Raw genomic sequence first — 25,811 nt, forward strand, 5'->3', positions numbered from 1 at the left:
TTATCTTACATCCGGGCCTTGTTTACGAAGTACAAGTTGGTGTAAATTTAGCAGTCCATGTATGAGGACAAGCATGTGTGCACTTTCAGCTGCGGTTCGAGTAGTTTATTTATGAATCATACTGGAAATGCCATTACATTGCTTTGCCTTGAGGAGGTTCACGCGCCAGGGCTTTCCATAATGTCATACGGCCATCAAGGCTGTTCAAGCTACTAATAACCTTCAGATAAATATTTAGAGCAGGTATCTGTATATTTGTACTATTTTTAAGATGTTCTGAATTTCTAAAGCTTTTTAATTTCTGAAGATTTTTACGTTTTCTAAGTTATTATTTGAATTAAAATGTTATGTTAATGTAGGGCACAAAGCTTTATCTGAATTCTGAATGCCAAAGCATTGTTTTGAGAGAAATTAATGTATTTAAAATTGGTATATGTACGCACTCTATTGCTGGATACATATATCAAGGATTTGGAGGGAAAAAAATCATTAAAAATGAAAAGAGTGCATTTGTTATGGATGAAGATGAAAAAGTGAAATATAATAAGACAAAAAATGTATGTACAGACTGTAAATAAAGATCATGACTGGTAAACAGTGTCTGTTTATTGAAAAAAAAAAAACATCTCAACACTGTATTTGATGCACATAAGAAATCAGTATTAAGGATGTCAAGTATTCATATGTTGAACATTAGTTCATCAGCATTATATCACAAACAGTAGACTGAGTTTATATTTTCTCCAGCTTAGTGGACAAATCTGGATTAATGGCAGTAAAAAACAGCTGTGTTCCCTTTTCGTAAGGCCCCTATACATCCTTTTTTCTATCCATTAAGAGGCATGTAGCATCCACGTGTGAATGAACACGAGTCACTGAAGCCCGGCTGGGATCTCCAGTCCCGAATGTGTGAGTAACTCCCCGTCCCAGAGAGCAAACGCAGGACAGACGGCCGAGCGGAACTGTGTTTTTATGGTGTGCACAACTTCATCTTTCTGGGTGTCCACCAGACTGAGCCGTCCCGCCTCGTAGTCCAGCAAGAGCCCGACTCGATCCGGTTTCCCAACTAACGGCACCGGGACCTGCTTCCCCATAATCATAGCAAACCACTTCCTCTGGACGAATGCAAACACCCAGGAAGTGGAATTGGTGCCTACGCATTCGTCACGGGACGTGGACTCATCAGCCACTCCAACTCTGAATTCATGGGACTTCTTAACTGTGATTTCCCAATAGTGGCGTCCTGATTCAATAGGGGTGTCGGCGAGGACCACGGCCCAGTCCCGGAAACGCAGAGGGGTGTCTTGTACCAGAGACGGATCCACACCGAGCATTCGATAGATCACACCGGTGTCTTTCTTAAAAAGATCCAGGCTGCTGTGAGCGGTTCGCTCATCAAGCTTAAACTGCACATCTGCAGAGATAGAAATAATATAATATAATATAATATAATATAATATAATATAATATAATATAATATAATATAATATAATATAATATAATATAATATAATATAATATAATATAATATAATAAAACATAATATAATATAATATAAAATAATATAACATAATAAAACAATATAGTAAAACATAATATAATATAATATAAAATAATATAATAAAACAATATAGTAAAACATAATATATAATATAATATAATAAAACATAATATAATATAATATAACATAATAAAACAATATAGTAAAACATAATATAATATAATACAATATAATATAATAAAATATAAAACAATATAATAAAGATAATATAATATAATACAATATAAAAATATATAATATAATACAATACAATAAAATACAATATAATATAATAAAATATAATACAATAAAATATAAAACAATATAATAAAATATATTATAATATTATAACATATATAATATAATATATTATAATATAATACCATATATAATATAATGTATTATAATATAACATATAATGTATTATAATATAATAACATATAATAACATATAATATAATAACATATATAATATAATACAATAAAATATAAAACAATATAATTAAATATAATAATAAAATATAAAACAATATAATAAAACATAATATAATATAATACAATATAAAAATATATAATATAATACAATATAATAAAATACAATATAATATAATAAAATATAAAACAATATAATAAAACATATTATAATATAATACCATATATAATATAATATATTATAATATAATACCATATATAATATAATGTATTATAATATAATAACATATATAATATAATACAATAAAATATAAAACAATATAATAAAATATATTGTAATATAATAACATATATAATATAATAAAATATATTCAATTATAATAACATATATAATAACATATATAATATCATATAAAAGCAGTATGTTTTCTGCAATGACAAAAGTTTTTTTATTCTCATTGTATTTTCATGGTACTTTTGGGGTTAACAAACAGTTAAGCCAGTTATCAGTGTTGCCAGATATAGCTGACTTTTTCCAGCCCAAAACCCACCAAAACGCAAAAAATAAATAAATAAATGTTCGCCCAAAATATTAGATCAATATATTATTTAATTTGAATTTATTTAAATTGAAATTAACCTAGTTACTTTAACTGTCATCATTTTAACCATGCAGTATCCAACACAAGCAGTCACAGGACAACAACATAACCGGATCACATCGAAACACTGGCCCCCTCTCTCCCATACACTGCACCTAATGTTAGAGGAGTATAATGTTAGAGGGGTATAATGTCAGAGGGGTATAAATTCATCCTATTTGGCATTTTAAATTCTTTTGAACTTAAGTAGGTGCTGCTTGTCAATCAGACGACGCTTCTATGTTTGTTCTTGCTGTCAATTGTGAAAAAAAAAAATGATCGATATAAGTGTCATGATAAACCGCCGTGAATTTAACTGCAGGCGCTGCGTTATGCGTGTGTATGCGAATGGAGAGTCAGATTTGTCCGGAGAGTCAGATTTTGATACAACTTTCCTTCACCTCCTCTTGCAGGTGGGCCCACGCGGTTTGCACAATACACTGGACACTAATAACTGAATGGAGTAGGAGCACAGTCATGTTTTGTTGAACAAGTTGCATAGAAAAGTGGTTTCAAAACTGCACAATTTTTGTCAACCTGCTTACGCCATTTTTTACCCACAAAATCAAATTCAAAACTGCCCAATCTGGCAACAATGCTGGTTATATGTATATTTCTATAGTCTCTAAATTATCAGTGAGCTTAAAAATCTGTTGCACAAGTAATGGTCGTCTGATTTATAGATTTAGCAAGTAAAAGGCTTTTTAATATTGCAACCTTGGTGTGGTACATCATTTTGCTGTTAAATTACTTTCACAACATGATTTATAAAACAAATATTTAAAAAAAAATGTAATTACCACAGGAATAAATATTTATTGTCAGCAGTATTTTAAAATAAATGCTTACTACATTAAAGCAGCTCAGGTTTGCTCGATAATCTTTTTTAAATGCAAGTTTCAAATGATACATTACTCTGAGCAAACGATTATTTGTACATATCTCAGTCATCATTTTGCATTGCCAGCCGATTTGAATGTCATCACTGGGGCCAGACAGAATCTGACATTGTTTCTTATTTCTGCACAGAATTTTGTAAAAAAAAAAAATTTGATTTTATGTGGAATGATTTTGAGAGTATCGGAACTAAAAACTTGATATATGGAATAAAAAATAACCTTATAAGTCTCTTATATAATACATCATACAAAAGACAGAAAATATTACTTTACAAACTCTATTGTCAATAAATCATATGAACATTTTCATATTAGTCAATAATATTACTGAAATTAATTTAAAAACTGAATAAATATTAATTTACACACAATGATGGGCTAAAATCTGTGTATTTCATATTACCCTAATACAATTATGGGTCATTAAAAAGCCAATTAATATTAAATAAATGATAATACTTATGCAAACTTTTTTCTGATTTAACTATTTCTATTTTGCATGAATTATATGAAAACATTTCTGACTGATAATAAACGTCACGCAAAAGTATTATTTGTGTTTTGGGGATTTCTGCCTTGAGAATTCATAGAAAGCACACAATGGCTTGTATTATTTAAATCATTTAAAACTTCAACATTTAAAAAAAAACACAAAACTTTTTTTCACTTTTTTTTTCAATCTCTTTTTTTATTGAAAATTAAACTTTTTAAATATTAAATTTAATATTTTTACGGTACCTTCAGACTGGACTTTTAACACCTACATGTTAAAAATCAACAGAATCAGTATTTAAAACGAAATACCAAATAAAATGACAAAAAGACTATGAAGTTTAATTGTAGGACGAAAGTAAACACATTTATTAATCCCCAGTACTGTAGCAGTAATGACAGTGCATGAGAAATTGCTTCTATTGTAGTATTTTTGAAAATAATTTTTTTAAGAGGACAACTCACTCGGTAAATGAAGGAACATAATGTTCCCGTTCATCGAGCAGTTCACAAATATTAAACTTACTTACAAAAAAAAAAAAAACAGACATTTACATAGAGTCACTGACACTGTTTTGCATTGTATTATCATCACCAGTGTTTATCATAAGCTTGTACCAACCGACTGGCAGCTCATCTCAGACACGTGACTCTTCGTTCATACATTCCACAACAAAACTCATATCTATGCGTCATGTATTTCAAGTTAGTGAGTTGAGTACAATATCGAGCGCTAATAATTAATAAAATAAAATGTTTGAGGTGTATTAATATTCATAAACATGACTTGAATTCCTCTGACCTCCAGGTTTGATTAGAGTTTAACACTGAGGTACGTGGAAAACGTGGCGTTTACTCACTGTTGCCTGAGCTGGCAGTGATGTACCATCTCCGAGCTGTGAGGCTTTTTCCACGGCCGTGACCGAGCACTGCCCCTAAGGATCTGCCTGTCAGACGGCAAAAGACTGCCATGCCCGAGGACATCGCCATGTTGTCCCATTTATAGCGCGGTTTGCTTCAGTTTCTGTCGCAAGGTTGCGCTGTGCAAAAGATTGCGCGCTGCCGCCCCCTGCCGTTAAAGGGATAGTTCACCCAAAATCACCATTTTCTCAACATTTACTCCCACTCGAGTGGTTGTAAACTTATTTTCTTCTTCTTTTAAAAACAAACAAGATATTCTAAATAATTCCTTTGTGTTTAACAGGGTGAACTATCTCTTTAAAATAAAGAGGGCATGCGCAGGTGTAAAGAGACAAAAAAGGATTTCTATATCAAGGAATTTTCAGAGCGAGAATTATTTGTTGACAAACTTGACATATTAAAAGACTATATTTAAGGATCACAGTACAGCTCCAAAATATGAAATATTTACTATTGTAAATAACCTTGCCACTATCTTTCAAAACACTAGGTTTTAGACGGGTGGTCCACTACGATATGTTTTATACTTTAGTTGATGTGTAATGTAGTTGTGTGAACATAAACAACATCTCTGAATGTAATATGCTCAAAGTTCAATGCAAAGGAACATCTGGGCTGCGTCCGAAACCGCATACTTTCATACTATATAGTACGCTAAAATGAGTAGAATTCGAAAATCTGTATACGAGAAGTACCCAGATGACTTACTACTTCCGACAAGATTCTGAAGTGCGTATCCCATGCACGCTGCATTATCCCATGATGACCCGCGAGAGAATTCATGAATGGGACTGAAGCGATGGAACTAATGCAGGTATACAGAATACAGAATTAGCTTAGCTAAACCTACAGTGAAGGAAGTTTAGGGGACTACAAGAAAATACATCCGGGTTAATTAAATCATGAACGCTTCAGGTTACGTGCATTAACCATGGGTATACACCCCGCACAGCCACGTAGCCAGAGGTGCTGTAATGTTATAGCAGAGAACGCTAAAATGCTGTCCAAACGCTGCTATTCTACAGCGTGTGTTCTGTTTCTGTATTTGGGCTTCCAAAGGACACGACACAAAGACAGAAGTGCTTACAGTTTAATTAGAATTATGTTCTAGATCAGGGGTGGGCAAACTCGTTCCTGGAGGGCCGGTGTTCTGCACAGCTTAGCTCCAACACTAGGTTCACATTGACACGGCTACTCTGACTGACAGTATTTACACAGTAGAGGCGTAACTGGACATGACGCTTCCTGGTGATGTGGAGCTGATCTGCGAATCACAGCAAATTATGTTAGCTGACCAATCAGAGCCTCTTGAGGGTGTGTTTTTGGGGGAACTAGGAAATATGGCAGTCGCTTTCATGTTAGCTGAGTAGCTGTATATAATTAAAGTAAGATATTTGAAAAGTGAAGCATAAGCACACATTGCTTTGCACCTTATAAACACAATCAAGCCTTAAAAATAGACTCAGGACCACCACTATAAAAAGACATTTTTAATCATTTAAGATCAAATAAAATTTAATATTATCACACATTATCAGTTTATGTTTTTACATAATTTTAGAATAGAATAAGTGTTTTGTAGGTTTTTGTAAATGTATATCTGTTACACTGATTGATGATGAATTATTTCTTCTTTATTTTAACATCTTAGATGCACGTTATTTAAAACATTAAAGTAGACACTTGTATTAAATATGCTTTATGTATGTAAAATCTTGTAAACAATTTGATGCTTACATAAAAACTGGACAGTTCATTTGTGATTTGAATAAATTGACAAAATAAATAGAAATATAAATGTTTTATTGACAAAAGTTTGATGTCACAATCAGACATACAGAACGTCAAAACCATCCTTGATATCTGAACCCTTTATTTAATATTCACTAATAAATTTAAGGACATAATTAACAACAAGGTAAAAATGTATTGAATGTCTAAACACAGTAAATAAAAGTACTATTAGATTCTATCTGACATTAATCAGATTTTAATTCTTAGTGTTCTGTTTGGCACTTAAAAACAGTGTGACCTTAAATACAGTAACATTACTAGTCTAATTACTAACAAGCATCAATGGTGATAAAAAAGCAAAGATTAAAGTAAATACACACTTGAATGTTTTCTTGTAGCCAGGAATAATATACATTTTTAAAATGTTTAAATATAAGAAACTATAAAACACTAATAATACTGTCTCAATATTGAGCGTCTCAAATTTCACGCTATCACCACTTTAATGATTCATACACATAAAGAGAATGTGAAGCTTATCATATGTGCATTCAGAGCTCAATAATGACAATAAAAAATAATTTTGCATGTTTGTCACACATAACAGGCATAATGAACATAACCCCATTGTTATGACATGATATGTGCTTTAAAGAAAAAGCATCAGCATAAAGTGGAATTGAAAAACAAACTCAAGCTTTCAAACTCAACGACAAATTCAAGCTGAAAAAAAGTCATAAAGCAAATCAGAAACAACTTCTTAATCCAGTGTCTCCCAACCCGGTTCCTAAAGGCACACCATCAGTACACATTTTCAGCCTCTTCCTAATCAAACATACCTGAATCAACTCATCACAACAGTAGAAGAGACTCCATAACCTGAAATGAATAAGTCGGAAAAGGGAGACATCTAAAATATGTACTGTTGGTGTGCCTCCAGAAACATGGTTGGGAAAGACAAGACTGTCTCAGACAATAGTTCTATTCACAGTAAGAAGTAATAATTCTACACCATCAAACATTAACTAGATTCATTATTCAGCCATATCAAAATCTTGATTCATCAACAATGGCTATGAATAAGTCAAATTTCACATTTATCGAGGATTGCTGTAAAAAGTTGCTTCTTGATGCTTCTTGGTTTTAGGTAGTTTAGAAAACATCAAAACATCCTGGTATTCGTAAAGTTCTGGTTAATGCAAAAATTCCAGTCCAGGATCATCCAGAGTTCACAGTGACACCGTAAACACCCACAACTGCTCTACTGTAAGCACATATAAAATATCCAGTTATTGCTATCCTCTCCCTGTCTCCCCGTCTGTGCAGATCTGTGTTTATAGGATAAGGCGATAGAAAACCCACAGGGCGAAGGTCAGCCAGTGGCTTGTCCAGCTGAGCTGAGTCCACTTCTGAATGGTGTGGCTGGCGACGCCATCCTGTGGACAAAAATGGCATTGTGTTTTTAATGGCTTGATCAGAAACCAGGTCCTACACAGTTAAGTTAAGTATTTCAACTGCAACCTACTGCTAAATCACAGTAACTATATTTTAAGTTCACAATAAAATAAAGTAAATTCTACCAGAGAATAGTGTGAAATCACAGTAATGGGCTTTAGTCACTTTATATGGCTATAATTTCACAGTAATTTATTGTAAAATCACATTGGCTTACTGTGAAAATAATGTAATTACCTCATAGTAAAAAATACATACAGTACCTTACTGTAAAACTGTAAAACGTAATGCAATTACTAGCCAGTATTTAACGGCGTAAATATTTGACAGTGTACAGGGTTTGAGAAGAAATGGCTTGTACCTCATCAGAATCCATGTCATCTGAGCTGGAGCCAAAAACTGATCCCAGGTATGTCAAATGCAGGAGTGCTAACATGCTAAATGTCCCGTTAATTAAATACACCCACAGCTCCTATAGTAATAAAAGAGGATTTATACAATATTAAAAACCTGATCTACAGCTTAAATGGAGAGTTCACACAAAAATAAAAATCTGCTGTTTTTTACTCACACGCAGGATTTCTGTTATGCAAGTGATGTTTTCCCATCATTTGAACAATTCAGAATATTTTTAGCTGAAACCTTGATACTTAGGCTAGGTGTACAGTGAAAGACTTTCAAAATCTTAAGACCACAAACGTGAGTTTCGCTTCTATAGTGTGTGGTGTGACAATGTGGTGAAGACAGCACAGTACACACCTACAGATTTTCAACCCAAATGTGAACACAGAAAATCTCTCAAAATCTCTCGAAACGGTGGATGAATAAACATTTGTGCTGTTGCCACAAATCAACAAGCTGATTCTCCAAATTTACTCCACTTAGTGCTGCGTCGTGATTGTGTTTGTTCATCTTCTGTCAGCTTGCTTGGATATTTGTTCATTTCATGTGATAATCTCCAGCTTGAATGCAGGTTTGTCCTCATGGTCTTCCCCCATGCACACTTCAGGATTTCTCATTGTCAATATGCTGAATATTTACGATTTGAAATTGGAGCGCCTCTGACACTCTTGCAAACAGACTAAGAAAAAAATGAATCTCTTTCGAAGCACACAGAAAAAAGGGACATTATCTGGGATTGTCGTAAGATGAGATATCGGTTCAAAATCAGATGATTATCTTGCAGTTTGTGCTCGGCCATAGTGATTTAATAGTGAGAAAAAGGCAAACAGGGGAAAAAAAATCTGCCTGTGGCTCCTGACAACACATAGAGGTCTTCATCCACAGCTATTAGAACATAAATAATGTTTAGTTTACCGCATACAACCTTCATTTCATTTCATTTTTGCGATGAGAGGGGGCCATTTATGAACGTTTTCTAATGGCAGTATTTTTTACACTGCGTATGCACCCTGCAGCCTTGCATTTTTGCGTCATTGCAGTTAAAAAAAGTCAAATCTGAGCGAAAAAAGCACCCTACGTCAGTAAAGATGGAGAAAAGCTTAATGGTGGCTGTTTCAACTTATCTAGAGCTGTATGAAATCACAAATCGTGAATATCACAATATTATTTAAAAGCAGCAAGCCTGGAAGCAAGTCACTCTGGCAATGGAGATGACGAGTAACATCAACAGCAGCAATCGCACACAATACAAAGCTGATTCAGTAGTTGCCTAGCGACATAAAAAGCGCAGTGTTTTGTTGTTTATGTCAGTGTGGTGTGCCTCTCGTTCTCACAACAAAAAAGCATGATTGACCCCTTAATGTTCTATTATAGTAACAGCAAGTTTTCATTTTGGGGTTAACTCTCTCTTTAACACTCAATAAAAATGTTTATGTGATCATTAAAATTAATAAGCTTTGTTATACTTTTTCTGAAAATAGCCATAATGACATGTACAACACCTTTTTATGTCTGTGTTTGCAGTCAGACGGGCATCTCTTGGAGAGAACACAGGCATTTAAAATGGCTGACAATCTTTTCCTCAGCACTGAAACACAAAATAAATGCACAATCCATTAAACACGCAACCGAGATCTAACCTAAAAGACGATCAATAGTGTTAAAACATGCATAAGCCAGCTAAAGCGCTAAATGTTATTTTAACATATTAAAGCTTTTTGCAATAATTGAAAACAATAACTTGCTCAACAATAACACATGTATGCATAATACCAAATAATCTTGCATAGAAACTCACCATGTTCAATATATGTTATGAAGCCTAGGGTCAATAATACTGCTCCAATGTGGAAGCTCAGGCCCTGCGTGCACAGAAAAGAATAGCATCGAAATATTGTATTGTACCTGAAAAGAAGTTTAATAAATTCACTTGAACTGATCAAGAAAATGAACAAAATGCACTCACGTGAAGCAAAGCGCTTGCTGTGTGTGTCATGATAATGGCAGTGAAGCTCCCGTGCCTGAGAGCCTTCCTAAACACATCTGGAAAAGACCAAGATAACATAAAAATGATATCTAAAATTCGCTCATGCTGTTAGTTCAAGTTTTTTTACAGGTAAATACTTTTATTATTATTATTATTATTATTATTATTATTATTATTATTATTATTATTATTATTATTATTATTATTATTATTATTATTATTATTATTATTATTATCAGAGAGCATTGAAATTAAGTTTTCAAGTAATGCAAATAATAAACCAAAAAACACATACAGGTGTTGAGCCAGCGGGACATGGGCAGGTTCCAAGACGTTACCACTTCCACCATAGACCTGGGAAGCTCAACATTAAGCGGCTTTGCAATTGTCATGTCCCTACAAAAACAGAAATAACATCACATAATGGGAGAAAGAGAGAAAGCAGAGATGAGCATGAATTAATGAATTAATCATACCCTCATTAAAGATTGTCAAAATTGTATTCATATCAATGTTATAGAAACAGGATTTGCTATTATGAATTTTACAAACATTAATTAAAATTGATTGAGACATTTGACAATAAAATAAATTACATTAACATACACATAAAAATACACATAAAAATACACATAAAAAGTATAATATACATAGTCCCTTTTTCTGACCCTGACTTGGTAAAATGTGAATGTGTATCATTTCTACAAACCACTTCAGATTGTCCTTCTCCTCTGTGAATCCTGCACCTGCCAGCGTGGTGGTCGTCTCACCGAGGAAACTCACAAAGTAATTACTGAAGTGGAAGGACAGGCTGTTCTCGTACGCCTGCAGCCACCTGATGAGGAGAAACAGTATAAAGCTGAAGGTTATCACAGACAAAAACACTCAAACAAGAGACTGTTGGGTTTCAAACATTAAAGATGTGCATTACTTACCTTTTAATAGAGCCTCTGCATTGAAATATAAAACAAAATGTATTATTAGACACAACCCAAATTGTCGATTGTTTTAAATGTATAAAAGCTGATGACCATAAATCTCTAACCCAATATAATATATTGTTTAAATTACTGAGATGTAGTTATGGTTAGGGGATATGTTTTATGCTTGTTTTAATTCAATTCAGTTCAATTATCCTTATTTCTATAGCGCTTTTACAATGTAGATTGTGTCAAAGCAGCTTAATATAGATGACGTTCTAGTAAACTGAAACTGCTTCAGTCCAGTTTTCACAGTTGAAGTTATTTTACAGTTATTTAACTTTGGGCTCATACTTCATGATTAATATTTATGCATGAATTAATAAACAGTACAATACCTCATCTTTCGCTTCTTGCTGAGGAAATAAAATAAAAAACACGGGTCAGAAATTGTCCATTGTCCAAAATAAATCCATAAAAATTCACTAAGGACATGTTCACACCTGGTGTTAAGATATTACACATGGTAAGAGAACATTTTGCTTTCAAAAATAAACTCAAATCCTATCTAGCCAGTGCGTCAGTAGGCAGGAGTAGGTGCTCCTTTGGTGCTCCTTTGACCGCATGAACATTTACACTATGAAACAAACTTCAGATAAATGCTTTTTGAACTTCTATAGCAGTGGCCCAATATGGACAGTCTCAAATCATAACAGACCCCATTTACAGTCATCCAGTTGTGTTCCCAAATACGACTAACAAAAATGTGTTTTATAATATCAGGTATAAACCAGGTATAACTAACATACCACAGTGCAAATAGCATTAGAAAAAGAGTTTTCACAGCGCATCATCAGTCGGCCATTTTGGAGAACAGAATGTAAACAACGCTACTTTACTGAACAAAACGTTCATATTTTAATAATTATCATTAAAATTATCAATTATTATCTTGTTTTTGCCCGTAACCAATGGGCTGTATGCATGGAAGTGTTTTTAGACACTGATAAACTTCCAGTTGAAAGGTTCCTTTTCAATAAATTGATAATATAATGACATTAAAATATATTAGTTAAATAGATTTAAGCATTTATTTAGTTGTTCAAGAATAAAGGGAGATAAAATGCCAGCGAACACAGAAAATCCACTTAAAATACTGTGGTAAAATGAGTATTTATATACAGTGGAATTTAATGCAGTGTTTCTTGTCCTATGTGAGACCCACTTTAATATTGTACTTTAATCGGGGAGTAAAGATCATTGAATTTAAACAAATTAGACGATAAACTTGGCTACTTTATAATTGCATGACAGTTCACCAGAAGCGCCTGGGTGGGCTTGTTTAAAATCAAAAGTCCCATGCATAAGGCTGAAAATACTGAAATTACTTACATACTGAAAATGTTAACAATCAGAGCCTATTAAATTCAGTTCTTCAGAATATTACACCTAATCCTGCAATTTATATTTTCCATATATATATATATATATATATATATATATATATATATATATATATATATATATATATATATATATATATATATATATATATATATATATATACAGTTGAAGTCAGGATTATTAGCCCCCGTTTGAATTTTGTTTTTCTTTTTTAATTATTTCCCAAATAATGTTTAACAGAGCAAGGAAGTTTTCACAGTATGTCTGATAATATTTTTTCTTCTGGAGAAAGTCTTATTTGTTTTTTTTCGGCTAGAATAAAAGCAGTTTTTAATTTTTTATTGTCTACAGGACAAACCATTGTTATACAGTAACTTGCCTAATTACCCTAACCTGCCTAGTAAACTTAATTAAGCCTTTAAATGTCACTTTAAGCTGTATAGAAATGTTTTGAAAAATATCTAGTCAAATATTATTTACTGTCATCATGGTAAAGATCAAATAAATCAGTTATTAGAAATGAGTTATTAAAACTATTATGTTCAGAAATGTGTTGAAAAAAATCATCTCTCCGTTAAACAGAAATTGGGGGAAAAAATAAACAGGGAGGCAAATAATTCAGGGGGGCTAATAATTCTGACTTCAACTGTATATATATATATATATATATATATATATATATATATATATATATATATATATATATATATATATATATATATATATATATATATATATATATATATATATATATATGATTTAGCAGCTTATGCACGTTTTTCAATGGTTTAGATTTCGTAATTAAGGAGACAAAACATATTCAGTAGATAACCGTGCAATGCGATTCATGATGTTGTTTAAATCCAAATATCTCCATCATGGCCGTGCATACTGACAACTGGCCAAATCCTGATGTAAGTGAGAACACTCTATTTTAAAAATGGCAGAACGCAAAATTTACACTCACTTTCGGAGTAGCTTGTTTCCAAAAACTGGGATGAAATAGGGAAAAAGATAAGGTGCAACACAGTTGGAAATGAGGAGACAGAGCTGGCTCTTCACACAGCTGACGACGGACTTCATAAACCAGGAGACGCTCTGTGGAAAAGAGCCCACAGATGCTCTAAAGTGCTGGCAGAAGCAAGTGCAAAGCTTCTAAAACACTTCAATTCTAAATTGTTTTGAAATGAAAGCTGGAACAATTGGAGACTCACAAGTTTTCGGCTCTCTACTGCATCCATGTAGCTGTTGAAACTGATCCAGGGCCCAAAGATGACGGTCCCCACGAAGTAAATGTAGCCCATGAACTCCACTGGAGAAGGGACTTTCTCCACTATCCCTTTGTCCAAATCAAAGGCAAGAGAAACTGCCTTCATAGCGACTACCATCTGAGAACCTGAACGAGTTTGATTTGACATTATATCATAATCCAGTAGAGTAAAAATGTATTAACTCTCTTAGTCTAATGATCACAGAAATCAGGTAACAAAAGAACATCAAAGACTAACCTCTCATTTTGTGCCAGGTTGTTGTATCCATCATGTGCAACTCTCTGAAATAGAAAGAGCAGAATTTTAACATCCTAGAGGGCACCTCAAACATTTTAATCAATTCGATGTCAATTGACTACTCTGATGTCAAAATGAAATCTAATGTTGGCGTCTAAAAACTCATGAAAATAATCGACTACAGGACAGTCCAGTTATTGATTTTTTAAAACTCTTTTCAATGTTAGATATTAGTTTGATGTTGTTTTGACATCAAGGTCATTTACATATAATTATAGGGATACAAAATCCAATAAAAATGTGTAATCTCGAATCATTTTCTTATATTATAATACTTTTTGTGCGAATCAATGTGCGAATGTCAAACAGACATCAAGGTTTTGATATTAAATCAATTATTATTTTTGACATGTTTTCTGATGTCACGCTTGATGTCAATTTTATGTTGCTTTGGCATCAAGATGGCCGCTGGGATGCAAAGTAGCAAATTCACAGCTTCTGTAGATTTACTATTAATAGTTAAGCAAAACAGTTTTATTTCATTCTGTAAACTTCTGAGGATATTCCTTTCATACACACTCATACACATCGTTGGTTTTGCTCTTCAGTGTTTGGACTCTAAGTAGTGATTTTTAAACCACGCTGAACTGAACTTAAACACTACAAACTGAACTACACTGTACCTATTTACTATGACCTATTATGTGAAGCTGCTTTGACACAATCTACATTGTATAAGCGCTATACAAATAAAGGTGAATTGAATTGAATTGAATACACACAGCTCATATACACTACAGTTTCACAGACTGTGGACAGAAGTATGGAGAAAAAGAAGAAAGGATAAATCAGTAATTAGAAATGAGTTATTAAAACTATTATGTTTAGAAGTGTGTTGAAAAAATCTTTTCTGTGTTAAACAGAAATTGGGGGAAAAAATAAACAGGGGGGCTAATAATTCTGACTTCAACTGTATATACAGTGCTCAGCATACATAAGTACACCCCTCACAAATATTTTAAGTTCATATTTTTAATAGAAGGCTATAAAATATTATTTGTGCATATACATTAGATTAGACCAGGGGTGTCCAAACTCGGTCCTGGAGGGCCGGTGTCCTGCTGAGTTTAGCTCCCACTTGCTTCAACACAACTGCCAGGAAGTTTCTAGTATATCTAGTAAGAGCTTAATTAGCTGGTTTGGGTGTGTTTGATTAGGGTTGGAGCTAAACTTTCCAAGACACCGGCCCTCCAAGACCGATCATTATTATCTAACAAAATAACTCATGATAACGGTCCAAAACTAGTACACCCAAATTTATATGCTATAGAACAATATTACATACAAATTTTAAAAAGAGTGATTATGAATTTAAAATGTGATTATTTAATTGTATTATCTTTCAATTTCTAAATATGTTTGGTGACTAAAATATTATTTTAAAAAATATATCTGTTTAATAAATCTGTTTTGTTTAAGTGCACCAAAATACATTGCCTATATTCACTAAGAAATGGATAACAATATTCATTTTCAAAATAAGGTGTACTCAATTATGCTGAGCACTGTATCAATGAAATATACATTTTTAAATATGACAATAAAAATAAATAAATCATATTATTCCATAAAACAATACATATTAATCTCTTTATCTTTAAAAAAAATTGTATTGTATTCAAAAATACACACTGACCACATAAAAAATAAACTAAAATTAAGCAGCAGCGTTCTACCAACCCCAGGAGGAGGTAGATGAGGATTGTGATGGACAGAAAGGGTCCGCGACTGCTTGAGTGACGACATAAGAAGAGGATGAGGTAGCAGAGAAGGCTGAGCAGCACCACCCAGACCATGTGCAGCTCGAAGAACAGGTAAAGTGTGTAAAAACCACCCACCACTGTACTCAGGTGTTTCAAGAAAGAGGGCAGGCCTGAGATTATAGGAGAGACAGATGGTTAGAAGTCAACTCTATCATTATTCACTCACTGCCTTGTATGAAATGTTCTGCTTTTACTGAGCATAAAGAAGTTATTTATAGGAGAACGTCTCATCGCAGAATAAAAGCGAATGGTGATCACAGCTGTTCCTCACATAAGGCTTCAAAAGGTTTGAGATATGGTACATTGTACACTGACCTACTTTTGTGCTGCTTTTACAGTGCTTTTTGTCCTTTTGGTGCTTGAAAACACCTGGCCATTGTTCGCTTTATTATACAAGTGGCACAAAGAAAAGGAAGTTACAGATGTTCTGTGTTGTATAAACCATCTTACCCAATCTCCATGACAGCCTACAGATGAGGCAGATGAGTAAAAGCTGCCATACTTGTTCTAGACCCTGCTGGACGGTTGGAAGCAAGCAACCGGATCCTAGTTCCTGGAAGAAGGCCTGTCTGCTCAGAGATCCCATTGCTTTTACTGTTAGACACTGAGGAAAACAAAAATATACAAATCTAATGTTTTATCTTGAAAGGGATAATTCACACACAATTTTGAATTTGCTGTTAATTATCGCTTCCTCAGGTTATTCAACATGTAGGTGACACCTATGAATGAAAATACAGTAGGCCTGTCCATAGAGGTGACCTAGTCTAAGCAGCAGAGTAGTCAGGGCGGCATCTGCAACACAACTGCTCTTCACTTTCGTTCACGACAGATTAATAGTTAAGTATTAACTATTAATCTGTCTTCACTTTAATCACTTTGATTAATCTTCATTAATCTTCACTTTCTTCACATCACTAATCTTTACTTCACTTCACTTTCGAGTGGGCAGCATGAACCCTGTGAGGGCAGCTTGATTATCATTTTCCTAGAGCGCCAGTTGAGCTTACTTCCGCCTTGCCTGGACCTCAAGTGTCAATTTCTTCTTAAATTGGGACCTATACATCACCCGAAAGCTGAATAAATAAGCTTTCCACAAAATAAAAAATACAAATACTGGGAAATCTGGAATCTGGAGGTTAAAAAATTCTAAATATTAAGAAAATTACCTTTAAATTTGTCCAAATTAAGCTTGAGCAATGCATATTGCTAATAAAAAATGGCATTTTGAGATGTTTACAGCAGGAAATTTACAAAATGTCTTCATGGAACATTGCCAACACTTTGAAAGTCAAAATTCATTCATTTACTTTCGGCTTAGTCCCTTATTTTCCCTTTTTTTATCACAGCGGAATGAACTGCCAACTATTCCGCCATACGTTTTACACAGCAGATTCCAGATTCCCCTTCCAGCTGCAACCCAGTACTGGGAAACATCCATACACTCTCTCATTCACACACATACTCATACACTACGGCCAATTTTGTTTACCAAATTCACCTATAACGCATGTCTTTGGACTGTGGGGGAAACCGGAGCACCTGGAGGAAACCCACACAAACACAGGGAGAACATGCTAACTTCACACAGAAATGCCAACTGATACAGCCAGGACTCGAACCAGCAACCTTCTTGCTGTAAGGCGACAGTACTAACCACTGAGCCAGTCAAAAAAACATTTACAGGCAAAACAAAATTAATTCCTGTGGCTTCCCATGACACATTAAATGTGTATGAAGTAAAACCATGCAAGAAATTGAACATTATTACTGATAATCCACAGCGTCAGCAAATACAATGAAAAATGACTCGTTGAATTTACATTTTTTTAAGGTAAGTGGTTGCAAACAACTTATATGAGCTGAACATAAACAAACAAAATTGGGTAAGCTAAATTGTCCGTAGTGTATGTCCTGGTCCTCCAGGTTAGGGGTTGAACGTTGGGCTAACAACCCACCTCATAAAAACTAGATGTTATGAAACACCAACATGGTGCGGCTAAACATCAACTTCAATATAAATGGCCCTGGGAGTGAGTAAGTAAGTAAGTAAGTAAGTAATCTTCAACTTAATTTGTTTGTTTACATTCAGCCCATATAAACTGTTTGCAACCAGTTACCCTAAAAAATTGTAAATCCAATTAATAATTTTTTTTATTATTAATAAAGTTCAAAGCACATTGCAGTCAGAAGTTCAAGCTTCTTGTTGAAAAAGAGCATGTGCGGGTGTAAACATAGAGGAAGCAGGATCAGAGAGTATCATTTTGATGAACAACACACATGCTCCCTTTCTATTGTCATTCAGGTGTGTGTCATTATTGATAAAGAAGCTTGTGCTTAAGACTATTGTACAGTAAATGGACTAAAATGCACCATTTGCTGATGCTGTGGATTAAAGATAATAATGTTCAGCTCACACTGATCATTATGTTTCCTAAAGTCTCAATGTATCATCAGGAGCCATGGGTACTAACTTCATTTGTTTTTTTACTCTCAAAATGAAAATACCAAGAAATCCCCATAAGAATCAAAAGGACCAAGGTTTAATATAAAAATTCTATCTAATATAAAAAACTTTATTTAATGTTCTACTGAACTGAAGATTAATAGCGACTTCTTGGGTGGCCGGAGGGACAGTAAATTAACAGTACATTTTTGGTAGTAAATTCATTTTTGGGTGAAATATTCATTCAAAAATCTGTAAATCAATAATGTCAGGGTATTTGGTCTGAGCAATGGCAGATGCTGTAAGTAATCTTCAAAGGTACTGATAACACCATGGATGAATTGAGGTCAGAACGCGGTGTTTGTGAAATTAATCTCAGGGTAATGCTGAATCCCACAGCGCGTATATGTGTTGATTGCAGAAGCCTTACGAAACATAGATATAAATCATCCCATTACAGTAATGTGTTCTCGTCTAAAAACACTCTTCTCCGTCTTCTAAACATATTTACTACATATTTACTACAGCCAAATTAATGTTATGCTGTGCAGTCAAGCGATCTTACCTCTGCAAGATGTCAAATACCCTTACACCGCAATGCAGACAGCATCCACTGTCTGAACGTACGAGATGCAAGTTGTTTGTAATATCGACGATGGCTTTTCTGTCCTCTAGATGAGACTAAAAATGCTGAAATGTGTAATTCGTTCCAGCGTTGGAGGATGATGAGCGCTTCACCCCCACTGTCAACTCAGACAGCGATGAATAACACCTCCGTTAGTCCTTAAAATGTCAAGTTTTGTATGCATTATCATTTATTATATACATAATTTTTAATTTAGAAGAAATGTTCATAATCTTCGCCTGGGTTGTGAGGTAATTGTGGAGAATTGTGTCGCGCTTCCAGCACAATCGGTCCAGATGATGCTGGCAAAGCGCCTGATGAAGCTGATGGCTGATTCCAATTGATGCGGTCCGTGATTTCAGCGTCTCAAAGGGACACTCGACAGCCAATCAACTTCCAGCACATCTGTGCTTGAACCAATCATATGAGAGAGTCGGAACAAAAAGGGGGAGCTTGTCGTCTCATTCTTTGACAGCGCGAGTGCGTGTCGAAATCATCACTGCAAAAACTTAAATGCTTAGTGATTAGAAGGTAAACTAAAGCTTGGAGTACTTGTGAAAATACCTCTAAATAAAACAGTAAAATAGATTACATTTATAAACAAATAATAAATAGGCCTATATGCGTTTTAAAAATATACTGAGCACATAATAAATGTTAAAAAGTAGCTGTTGTGGCTGTTGAGATATTTGATATGTGTGTATATGTATATATATATATATATATATATATATATATATATATATATATATATATATATATATATATATATATATATATATATGTGTGTGTGTGTGTGTGTGTGTGTGTGTGTGTGTGTGTGTGTGTGTGTGTGTGTGTATACATACATGTGTGTATACATACATATATATACATCCATACATACATACAGACAGAGAGAGAGAGAGACGATCTATTCGATCCGGTTTGATCTGTTCATTTCATTTACGATTGGACTTTTATTTTGAAAAGAGTCACAATTGGTGATGCGGAAATACTGCAGCAAGTATTAAATTCCTATTTTTTTTTTGTTGCGGCTTTTGTCTGTTGAGCTGTTCATGATTGTTATCATATAAAAGCTGTTTGTATGTTTTTTTATGTATTTATTTTTCTGAATAAAAAAGGTAAGCGGGCACAGATCATTGGCCGTACTCAAAGCGACAGGATCTGTCAGATACTCTGCATTCATTCAGCAAGTTGACAGCTTGCAGAAGTGTTGAACGTACGGTTTGAAATTGCATCTTTTGTTTTGGGAATAGTACGCATCCATAACGCATTATTACTAAGCTGCATGATGGCAGGTTTGCTTTCTACGCAATGCAACTCAACGCTGAGTAAAATAAAACATTTGAGGAATAACCCTGCCCTGTCAGTTCTAACGAGCACTCATCGTAAATACAGCAGTAAGGATGGAGCAGGATCCGAGTATCTGCACAAGAGTGTCGTCCCGAGCATGCACTACCAGAAGAGTTTGCCCAGGTAGGACAATCACATTGAGTCGCACAGATCTGACCGACGGTTTTTATAATTGATCTGTAAGGCTGTGCTTTGATATTGACTACTTTAAAGTTGAATCAGATTTTTGCTTAGGACACTGTATTTACACGTTTGTCAACGACAGGTTTAAGTCATATTAGAGAATGTAGGTGAAAGGGCAAAGTCTACGCGGCTTAGCGACACGGTGTTACACATAAATATGCCCCCCATGCCTTCATTTTTGTTCCCATTTCTATAGTTGTAATAAATTGTAGAAGTAATAATTTAATTGAATTGATAATTAAAACTGTTTAAACATATAGAAACGTATTATTAAAGTGATTTGTTTATGTGAAAGGGAGCATTTTAAGGATTGTTTGAGAAATGTTGAAATATATATATATAGATAACTGACCCTAAAGCGTAGAATGATTAAAATCACTATTGTACGTGACATTTACAGGTTACCAGTTCCAAAATTGGAGGATACAATACGAAGGTATTTGGCAGCTCAAAGACCCCTGCTGAATGATGAACAGTACAGGTAATAAGTCAAAGGTAATGTATTTATTATTTTTATGTCCAACTTAACTTAAATTCTGACATTATTCTGTCTATTTCTGCTATCTTGAATTCCAAAAGTAATACAGAAAAATTAGCACAGGAGTTCCAGGGTGGTGCTGGCAAGCAGTTACATGAAGAACTTGTAGCCTTAGACAAGAAAAACAAACACACCAGCTACATATCAGGTGGGAGATGTACATGAATAAATAAGTAAATGTTCAGTAAGTCCAACCTCATTAATTAATTTCCTTCTTTTTATATTGCAGCTCCATGGTTTGACATGTACTTGTCTGCTCGGGAGTCTATAGTGCTTAACTTTAACCCCTTCATGTCCTTTAACCCTGACCCCAAACCCAAATACAATGACCAGCTTGTGCGGGCCACCAACATGGTGTGCTCAGCCGTCCGCTTCATGAAGACCCTTCGTGCCGGTTTACTGGAGCCAGAGGTGTTTCACCTTAACCCTGCCAAAAGTGACACAGATAGTTTCAAGAAGCTGATTCGATGGGTGCCACCCTCCATCTCATGGTTCGGAGCCTACATGGTGAACGCCTATCCCCTGGATATGTCCCAGTACTACCGCCTCTTTAACTCAACACGTATACCAAAATACAAGCGAGATGAGCTCCTCACAGACGACAGGGGCAGGCACCTGCTCGTAATGAAGCGAGGAAACTTGTATGTGTTTGATGCTCTTGATCGGGACGGCAACCTGATCAAGCCTGCTGAGGTTCAAGCTCACCTTAAATACATACTTGAAGACACAACACAAGCTCCTCCGTTCCCCTTAGGTGTCCTAACTAGTGAGAATAGAGACACCTGGGCAGGGTTAAGACAAAAACTACTGGATGCTGGAAATGGGGAAGCTCTGCAGTTAGTAGACACTGCTTTGTTTTGCCTGTGCTTGGATGAGGAGGTGATGAGAGACCACATCCACATCTCCCACAACATGCTGCATGGAGACGGCTGCAACCGCTGGTATGACAAGTCCTTCAGTGTCATCTTGGCTAAGGATGGACAGGCAGCCATAAACTTCGAGCACTCTTGGGGTGATGGTGTGGCTGTCCTCCGTTTCCAGAATGAGGTCTTCAAGGACACCACGGAGAAGCCTCTGGTTGGTCCTGGTTCCCAGCCTGCGTCTGTGGACTCGTCTTCAGTGGTGCGCCGTTTAGAGTTCAAGCTTAATGACGAGTTAAAAACTGGAATCACAAAAGCCAAAGAAAATTTCCAGGCTGCCGTATCAAAGCTCACCATCGATGCCATGGAGTTCAAGAAAGGTGGAAAGGAGCAGCTTAAGAAGAAGAAGCTCAGCCCAGATGCCATCGCCCAGCTTGCTTTCCAGATGGGCTTCCTAAGACAATATGGCCAGACGGTCGCCACTTATGAGTCCTGTAGCACTGCAGCCTTTAAACACGGCCGCACAGAAACCATCCGTCCTGCTAGTATCCACACTAAGCAGTGTGCAAAAGCCTTCGTCCAGCAGCCTGGACAGCACAGTGTGGAGCAGTTACTCGGGCTGTTGAATGAATGCTCTAAATACCACGGGCAACTCACAAGAGAGGCGGCCATGGGTGAGGACAGCACTTTAATATCCTGTCAGTCATATTCATGATCATACCATTTTAAGAGGAAAGCTAATCTGGCCTATGCTTTAAGCGGAGTGTTTTGAGCAAGTCAAGGGGATTTTCTTCTACTTTGATGGCTTTCGATGGCTTTACTTTATGGTCCTATTTGTTATAACTTTGCATGAGCACATCAAGTTCAGTTGGAGAAAGAAATGCTGATCTCTTTTTTTAAGATGTTGCCATAGTCACTCATAATATCTGCGCTCTATTGATAATGCCTTTATATAGTTGCGGTGTGCGCCCTTAACTCTGAGTTGGTCTACTCAAAGTTGATTGACCCAACTTAGATCAGCTATTCTGAAACTGAAAACTCTGAGTTTTTAATCTCTCGGTAAATCAACTCAGAGTTCAAGTTTAAACTCCGAGATGGTTGAACCTCCTTACTGAAACAGGCCCCCGGTCCACTACGTAGTTGACGATTGCTTACATCTCCCTCTATCCTAAACCCAATTGTCACAGTAGCATGGGCATTACCTTATGGGGTGGTATAAGGTCCACTACGTAGTTGACGATCACAGGGGCAGTGTCAGGGCAGAGTTGAGCTCCAACCTAACCTGATAAACCTGAACAAGCTATTCAATGTCTTCTGGACTCTGGTAGATATATGTTTTTCATGGTTGGAGCTAAAATCTCCAGGGTCAATGACCATCCATGAATAACAAAACCCACTCTTGTCTTACAAAATCCAATGGTATGCGTTTCCACTATCAGCCATTTAATTTAGGTAAATAAAAAAACATATTTGAACTCCTCTTAGATCTTCTATAATCTTCACCAAATGTCACAGAAGCTCATTACACAATATTCATCAACTACTTTCATCATTGATTTTTCTGTTTTCATGTAGGTCAAGGTTTTGATCGCCATCTTTTCGCCATGCGCTACCTGGCTAATTCGAAAGGAATGGCACTGCCCAGTCTGTACCAGGATCCTGCATATGCTGCCATAAACCACAACATCCTGTCCACCAGTACTCTGACCAGCCCTGCGGTCAGTCTGGGTGGGTTTGCTCCTGTGGTGCCTGATGGTTTTGGAGTGGGTTATGGAGTTCATGATGAATGGATCGGGTGCAATGTGTCCAGCTACCCTGCCAGAGATGTTCATGAGTTCCTTAAGTGTGTTCACAAGTCCTTGGAAGACATTTTTACAGTTCTTGATGGAAAACCCATTCATTGAAAGCACACTTAATATGTTGAAGTTAATTGAAGCACTTAGCAGGCGAACTAAGCTGAATGTAGAGGATTTGTGTTTAACACAATAATACTAATGTGTTGAGTCTGTAGTTTAAATGTAGAGAGTGAAGGTTAGAACTTACATGCTGTGCACTGTGTGGAATTGATAAATGTGACTGCTCATTGCTAAGTTCATGCTAAATTAAGTGATGTAATGAACAAAAATGTTTATGGGAGTATAGATAATTTACATTTACTGCATTGTGTAACTATTGCCATTAAATTTTCTCCAAATGAAAAAAATTTGCATCAAAAAAGCTGAAAGACCTGTCATGTGCCTTATAAGAAACACTGAAAACAATAGTGAGTGTAAATATTGTAACAAAGCTTAATAAAATCATTTCAACGGATTAAAATATTTGTCAAATATTTATGATTGTTCACATACACCACTATTCAAAAATTTTGGGGTCTTAAAAAAATCGTATTTTTTTTCTTTATGTAAAAAAGATGCTTTGAAATATCAAAAGCAACACAATTAACTTTTTACATGATTATAAATGCAGCCTTGGTCAGACTGCACAAAACACTAATTTCTGCGGCTGCACAATATATTGTTTCAGCATCGATATTGCGTGCACATCTGATATACTCACATCGCAGGAGTCTGAACTATAGATGATCAGACAGTTCACTTCACACTTAAAAAAATGCTTTTCATATTTATGGTTTTTGTCTTGTTTCTACTCCAAACATAAAATTCCTAAATCAAAAAGCATTTTCTAGACAAGTAACAATATTATATAGTTTAGAAAAATTTGAATGTAAAATTTGAGATATGCTTCCTAAAACAAACTAAATTATCTTCCAGTGGATTAAGTAAAATATTCTTATTCTTCAGACTAAAAGATTATTTTCCTTGTTTTAATAAAAATTTTACTGAAATTTACTGCATTTCTGAAAACAAAACATTTTTTTTGCTCGTCTTGAAAATGCTTCTTGATTTAATAAGTTTTAGATAATTGGACTAGAAAAAAGACAGAAACTCCAAGAAATCAATTTTTTACAGATTTGTGTAGTCACTGCAAAGTTGAATAGAAGGAAAGTTTATCATTTGCATCAAATGTGTTTATAAGGCCTGTGGCTATGTACACATTCAAATGAGTTTTAAAAATTTGGATAATATAGAATGACAATTGGCTGTTTAACTATGTATACAATTATGCATCTACTATTTTACATTTAAATTGATTTTCTGTACTGGAAAATTGTCAGACTTCCCAGAAAAACATAAATAGAGCCATTTAAGCCATCTGATGAGATTGTATTCATATCACAATATATAATGCAGAAAAACTTAATATTGCAGTATCTGATTTTTGCAATATCGTGCAGCCCTACCCACTTCAAATACCTCACTGACCCCAAGCTTCTGACAAGTGTATAGATTGTATCTTCTATAATGATGTTCCTATATAAAAGTACAACATAACTTTTAGGACTTTTCATTCATTTTTTTTTCGGCTTAGTCCCTTTATTAATCAGGGGCCGCCACAGCGGAATGAACTGCCAACTTATGTTTTACACAGCAGTTGCCCTTCCAGCTGCAACCCATCACTGGGAAACACCCATACCCACACTCATACACTATGGACAATTTAGTTTATTTACTTCACCTATAGCACTTGTCTTTGGACTTATGGGGATAACCCAAATCACCCGGAGAAAACCCACGCCAACAAGGGGA

At 35.0% G+C, this 25,811-nt stretch overlaps 3 protein-coding genes across 4 annotated transcripts; 1 reads left to right on the plus strand and 2 right to left on the minus strand.

The window, feature by feature from the left end:
• Window positions 1-575: 575 nt before the first annotated feature.
• On the minus strand, window positions 576-5,030 carry spryd4 (SPRY domain containing 4). The gene is made up of 2 exons (XM_056463734.1): window positions 4,863-5,030; window positions 576-1,414 (listed from the first exon to the last, which is right to left on the minus strand). The coding sequence occupies exons 1-2, from the start codon at window positions 4,990-4,992 to the stop codon at window positions 873-875; spliced, it is 672 nt and encodes a 223-aa protein (XP_056319709.1). The 5' UTR covers window positions 4,993-5,030; the 3' UTR covers window positions 576-872.
• A 1,800-nt stretch (window positions 5,031-6,830) lies between these two features.
• On the minus strand, window positions 6,831-16,756 carry porcn (porcupine O-acyltransferase). 2 transcript variants are annotated; one of them, XM_056464391.1, is made up of 14 exons: window positions 16,607-16,756; window positions 16,074-16,266; window positions 14,334-14,377; window positions 14,040-14,221; window positions 13,793-13,923; window positions 11,820-11,837; window positions 11,437-11,451; window positions 11,211-11,336; window positions 10,797-10,897; window positions 10,481-10,557; window positions 10,313-10,376; window positions 10,017-10,102; window positions 8,474-8,584; window positions 6,831-8,093 (listed from the first exon to the last, which is right to left on the minus strand). In XM_056464391.1, exons 1-14 carry the CDS (start codon window positions 16,740-16,742, stop codon window positions 7,992-7,994), a joined length of 1,386 nt encoding a protein of 461 aa, XP_056320366.1. In that variant the 5' UTR covers window positions 16,743-16,756; the 3' UTR covers window positions 6,831-7,991. The 2 variants fall into 2 exon arrangements, with proteins under 2 accessions (XP_056320366.1, XP_056320367.1); XM_056464392.1 differs by lacking the exon at window positions 11,437-11,451 and having other exon boundaries at window positions 11,211-11,360.
• Window positions 16,757-20,330: 3,574 nt separating this feature from the next.
• Window positions 20,331-24,480, plus strand: cpt2 (carnitine palmitoyltransferase 2). The gene is made up of 5 exons (XM_056463735.1): window positions 20,331-20,706; window positions 21,167-21,247; window positions 21,346-21,452; window positions 21,534-22,838; window positions 23,740-24,480. The coding sequence occupies exons 1-5, from the start codon at window positions 20,519-20,521 to the stop codon at window positions 24,066-24,068; spliced, it is 2,010 nt and encodes a 669-aa protein (XP_056319710.1). The 5' UTR covers window positions 20,331-20,518; the 3' UTR covers window positions 24,069-24,480.
• The last annotated feature ends 1,331 nt before the right edge of the window (window positions 24,481-25,811 follow it).

The sequence above is a fragment of the Danio aesculapii genome, chromosome 8 (assembly GCF_903798145.1).
Source record: "Danio aesculapii chromosome 8, fDanAes4.1, whole genome shotgun sequence".
In the NCBI taxonomy this organism is placed as follows: Eukaryota; Metazoa; Chordata; class Actinopteri; order Cypriniformes; family Danionidae; genus Danio; species Danio aesculapii.

Bases quoted from the DNA above. Each gene is read 5' to 3' on its own strand.
- spryd4 (XM_056463734.1), bottom strand. From the start codon at position 4,992: ATGGCGATGTCCTCGGGCATGGCAGTCTTTTGCCGTCTGACAGGCAGA. The intron at 1,415-4,862 runs GTGAGTAAACGC...CTATCTCTGCAG, and splicing joins CACTGCCAGCTCAGGCAACA to ATGTGCAGTTTAAGCTTGAT.
- porcn (XM_056464392.1), bottom strand. From the start codon at position 16,742: ATGGGATCTCTGAGCAGACAGGCCTTCTTCCAGGAACTAGGATCCGGT. The intron at 10,103-10,312 runs GTGAGTTTCTAT...TTTGTGTTTCAG, and splicing joins CATAACATATATTGAACATG to TGCTGAGGAAAAGATTGTCA. The intron at 8,585-10,016 runs GTGTTGTACATG...TTATTACTATAG, and splicing joins GCAAACACAGACATAAAAAG to GAGCTGTGGGTGTATTTAAT.
- cpt2 (XM_056463735.1), top strand. From the start codon at position 20,519: ATGATGGCAGGTTTGCTTTCTACGCAATGCAACTCAACGCTGAGTAAA. The intron at 21,453-21,533 runs GTGGGAGATGTA...TTTATATTGCAG, and splicing joins ACACACCAGCTACATATCAG to CTCCATGGTTTGACATGTAC. The intron at 22,839-23,739 runs GTGAGGACAGCA...GTTTTCATGTAG, and splicing joins CACAAGAGAGGCGGCCATGG to GTCAAGGTTTTGATCGCCAT.